The 4,995-nt window shown below is 50.4% G+C and overlaps 1 protein-coding gene across 1 annotated transcript; it reads right to left on the reverse strand.

Moving 5' to 3' along the window:
• Positions 1–3,706: 3,706 nt before the first annotated feature.
• RPP25 (ribonuclease P/MRP subunit p25) lies at positions 3,707–4,638 on the reverse strand. The gene has a single exon (XM_006126267.5). The coding sequence runs from the start codon at positions 4,624–4,626 to the stop codon at positions 3,967–3,969; it is 660 nt and encodes a 219-aa protein (XP_006126329.2). The 5' UTR covers positions 4,627–4,638; the 3' UTR covers positions 3,707–3,966.
• Positions 4,639–4,995: the final 357 nt, after the last annotated feature.

Consider the following 4,995-nt stretch of genomic DNA (forward strand, 5'->3'; position numbering starts at 1 on the left):
TAGATTAGAGGGCCGTAAAAAGTCAGTGTGAAGGCAGAATCCGTCCTGGCCCCCAGGGTAATTAGTATGAATAAGAGCACGGGCAAAGCTCTTTGCTGGTATAAATGGGCAAAATTCCACTGAAGTCAGGGGAGCTGCATTCATCAACGGCAGCAGAGAACTTGGACCAGGATTTGGATGAGAGATTCTCATTGGCTCGGTTTTCCTCTCACACTGATGTTAAAAGCATTTTCGGAAAAGCACATCTAGATTGGCAGGATGCTTTTCCGCAAAAGCACTTTTTGCGGAAAAGCGTCCGTGGCCAATCTAGATGCGGTTTTCCGCAAAAAAGCCCCGATCGCCATTTTAGCCATCGGGGCTTTTTTGCGGAAAACAGTACTGTGCTGTTTACACTGGCCCTCTTGCGCAAATGATTTGCGCAAGAGGGCTTTTTCCCGAACGGGAGCAGCACAATATTTCTGCAAGAACACTGACAATCTTACATGAGATTGTCAGTGTTCTTGTGGAAATTCAAATGGCCGGTGTAGACAGCTGGAAAGTTTTTCCGCAAAATCATATGATTTAGCGGAAAAACTTGCCAGTCTAGACAGAGCCCAAGAGAAGAATCAGGCCCTTTATAATAATTGGGGTTACTAGAGGCCCTTACTGAGTCCCCATTGTGCTAGGTGCCACAAAAACATAGCAAGAGATAGACAAAGGGTGGGGCCAGGATAAGTGACTTGCCCAAGGTTACACAGGTCAGTGACAGAGCCACAGCTTTAGCCTAGGGCCCTAGCCATTGCATAACACTGCTTGCTCAGCCACGATTCCATCACATGCAGCCAGCGTTCACCCACCTTGGATCAGTGAGCAGGTCTGAACCATAGACCATCAGAGCCATCTTCCATTCCTTGCCCAAGGGGAATCAGTACCTATTGTGAACAGCGGAATGGGTTTTACAATGTAAAAACCACGATCATGCGTAGCCTTTGGATACTGGCTTCTGTGTGAGGTTCCCAAGCAAAGAATGCAGAGGATAGTCTGGCTTTAGCTACTTCAGAGCACAGTCCAAAACCACAGAGCACAAAATAAAACAATTACTGAAAAATACACACTAGAGAGGGAGAAGATGCAATGGTTTCAGATGCATCCATGCCCTGTGGCTCCCAGCTTATGGAAAATGGAGAGCTTGGTACTCAATAAATGGTGAGGGGAGAAAACAACCCATCTGCTTGTTTGTGTGTTTTATTCAAAATGAATCACAGAGCCAGGAGTGCTGAGCCCTCCATTAATAACCCTGACAGCTCCTCTCTGTCTGTAATTGAAACAGCTCCGATAATGAAGGTGTTACTCCAACAAGCTTCAAGCAAACCATTTTTCCTGATGTCTCAGGCGTCTCAGTGTGGATCTGACAACACCCAGACAACGTGCATGGTGGAGTCATGTCTAGCAGCTTTTGTATTCCCTGCAACACCCACTGCGGCTGGTCTCATTTTTCCCTGTAGTGGTAGGTGCAGAACCTCCATACAGTCCCACTTACAAAGCCCACCCTGTTGGACTCTGAAGAACATTCCCTCCCAGGGCAGGAACTGTCTCCTCTCTCTGCCCCTCACCCTTCCTCTGCTTGGGAGCCCTGCCGTCTCGAGATCTGCCTAATGTTAGATGGCCTCAATGCTCTGCCAGTGGACTCTTCCCCTGATATGGAAGGCAGATTGCCTGATGCTAAGGACCTATCCTGCAAGGTGCTGAATGCCCTAAAACTACTGGCTGCGTCTAGACTGGCAAGTTTTTCCGCAAAAGCGGACTTGCCAGCTGTCTACACTGGCCTCTTTGAATTTGCGCAAGAACACTGACGATCTAATGTAAGATTGTCAGTGTTCTTCTGCAAATACAATGACTCTCCCGTTCAGGAAAAAGCCCTCTTGCGCAAATACTTTTGCGCAAGAGGGCCAGTGTAGACAACTGAGAACCGTTTTGCGCAAAAAAGCCCCGATGGCAAAATGGCAATCGGGGCTTTCTTGTGCAAAACCGCGTCTAGATTGGCATGGACGCTTTTCTGCAAAAAGTGCTTTTGCGCAAAAGCGTCCGTGCCAATCTAGATGCTCTTTTCCGCAAATGCTTTTAATGGAAAAACTTTTCCGTTAAAAGCATTTGCGGAAAATCACGCCAGTCTAGACGTAGCCACTGTGTATTAGTTTCCAGGGTCAGGGAAGACCTAAACTACACATTAATTCATTGCTGGTCTTTAGCCACAGTGCCTCAGAAATGCACCCCACATCTATTATGAAGGAACTCCCCCATCTCTCTCAAATGAGAGAAGAGTTTGGTCTTCATGTTAAGTTCCTGCAATTTCAGTTTCCTCTCCAGGCCACAACCTGGGACAGCCTGCACTACTTTCTTCCACTATTTGATCTGAGGAAGTGGGTCTGGCCCACGAAAGCTCATCATCTAATAAACCATCTTGTTAGTCTTTAAAGTGCTACATTGTCCTGCATTTTGCTTCAGCTACCCCAGACTAACACGGCTACATTTCTATCACTATCTCAGTTACGAGCTTTGTCGCCAATTAGTCAAGGCAGCAAGACTCAAAGCATTCATTCCACTTGTGCTTAGAAGCAGACTCATTACACCAGTTGCCTTTCCTGAAGGTTTTCTTTGTCCCACTGACAAGCGCCATGGGTCTGTTAGACACACTTTCTCAGTCATCTGAGGCACGCGAGCTCCTCCAGTCTGGAGTTCCTATCTGAACTGAGACACACCCCGGAGCTAAAGAAGAAACTGCTGCGTTCCACCGCAGCCGGACACCTCCAGATAAAAGCAATCGCATTCACAATCAACTAACCCTTCCCTCCTCCATCCGCCGCCAGGAACACAGACGTCCCTGGAAGGAACAAAGCAGGCTTTGTGTTCTGAACAGTGTCTGACAAACACCATCTCACTGCCAGTGCCCGGGAAGAGAGTTGCTCACTTTCCACACGTCTGAGAGGAGAAAGCAGCAGAACGCTTTAGCAGAGGCAGGCACACTCAGGGTTGGAGAGGCTGCAGCCTTCCCTGCCAGCAGGCATTATTTAGTGTGGAGGGGCTGAGGCTGGAGGGAGGGGAAGAGGTTAAGGACTGGGTTAAAAACCGTTCGGAATGTTCCTGCACACACGGAAACCCAGGTGCAGCACCAGGAGAGCCCAGACTAGGCGAGGGAGAAAAAGTTTTGGCACTTTGGATTTCCTGCATCTTGAGTATTACACCCCCAGTTCAAGCGAGCAGTTAAGGAAATGGGGAGATTGCACCCTGTGCTACGGACAGAACTCCCCCAGATCAAACTGCATCTTTATGGCCTGTATGAACATTAGGTTCAAATGACTTTCCCTGGAGAGGGCCCAGCAGACGGATGTACAGATGGATGCGCACACAGAGCCTGAGGTCAGGAGCACTAGCTGGACCCTTCTCTCACCTCAGCATCAGCGAATACGATCGTGGGACTTTAGTCACACAGTGCTACGCCCTGGACCGTGCTTTGTCATACCCAGCCCTCTTGCGCCCACCCATTCACTCATGCCTTGGGACACGGAGTCAGCTTTTAGTTGGCACCCCTGACCATCTGCAAACCCTTGTGCCCACCCAATTCTATAACAACCACCCAGGTGCTTCCCCATGCACATAAGCTGCTCGCTGCCCGCTCTCCCGTACTGATCTGTCTCACCGGGTTCCTTCTACTAGCCAGCTCCCTGCAGCTGATCACTGCCCCAGCCCTAAGAAGGAGAGGGAAAGGGGGGGGGAATGCAGGGGAGCAGCAGTGTCTACGAACCAGAGTCTTTGTGGGCAAAGCTACGCAACATGCAAGCTCACCAGGACTCATGACCAAGCAAGGCACTGGCTTCAACATCCCTTTATTGATTACAAAGTGTCTAAAAATCTAGAGTGTCTTCAATATAGAATCTCCTTTCTATGTACACTATGTATGGCTTAGGTTATTTCTCTGGGGGTGGGGGGTCAGTGATGATAGTCCAGCATGTAGTCCATAGCCCCCAAGCCCTTTGGACTCTCCAGTACCTGTACCTGCATTTTCTTGTTAGCCAGCTCCCCGTGTGGAGGTGCCAAAGGTCTCTTCACCCCTTGTGAGCATGAACTGAGTCTATCTTCTTCTATTCCCCCCTTTTCAGCCCACAGCCCACCTCTGGGCTCCGGGGGTTGGTAGCCCATCTCGCTGGGGTCCAGAGGATCCTTGGACAATAGGATACAGATGGAGGGCACATTCTTGTGGACAGTCAGGTTCTCCACTCGGCCATCCGGCTGGGGGTCCTTGTTCTCCCACACCTCCAGCAGGGTCTTGTACCGCACCTTGGTGACCTGGTGAAGACCTCCCAGCTTCCTCTTCATGATCTCCACACAGGTGATGGTCTTGGTTACTGCCCGACCACAGCCACTGAAAACTATCTGCCGGGTGCCTTTCAGCTCCATCCTGGCCATGGCAAAGCCCATCAAATTCCTGATCTTGCTGCCCTCCTTCACCTTCATCTCCACCACACCGGGGGGCAGGTCGGGGAAAGGCAGTGGGCTATCCTCCTCCGACGTCTTGACCTTTCTGAAGTTCTCCATCCTGGACTGGACTACGGGGGGCATGGGTGTGGATTCCACTCCTTTGGCAGCCATCGCTTGCTCTTCCTGGAGGGAAAACGAGTCAGACCAGATGTTTAAATGCCAGGCTCCATCGGCTCCAAACTCCCTTTGCTCCAGGTCAGCAGAGAAAGGGGGCCAATTTAGTGCTGCTTTTCCATGATCTTGCCTCTTCTGACTGGCTACTCAGCACTCTCCCTTCCCAGGTGAAGGACTTTTTGTCAAGCCCAGATAGTCCCTTCTCCGGAGGATCAGTCCCCAGCAGGGACGGAGCTGCAGAATTCTCCCTGGGTGAGAATCCCTGCCGGTGCCTCCTCTGCTCCCACTGCAGCACTCGCTTCTGCTGCTCTTTGCTTCATTCTGGACTTCAGCAGCCCCCAGAGCGGTTTTGTGTAATTAGCAGAT

The sequence above is a fragment of the Pelodiscus sinensis genome, chromosome 14 (assembly GCF_052426305.1).
Source record: "Pelodiscus sinensis isolate ZL-2025 chromosome 14, ASM5242630v1, whole genome shotgun sequence".
Taxonomy (NCBI): domain Eukaryota; kingdom Metazoa; phylum Chordata; order Testudines; family Trionychidae; genus Pelodiscus; species Pelodiscus sinensis.

Bases quoted from the DNA above. Each gene is read 5' to 3' on its own strand.
- RPP25 (XM_006126267.5), bottom strand. From the start codon at position 4,626: ATGGCTGCCAAAGGAGTGGAATCCACACCCATGCCCCCCGTAGTCCAG.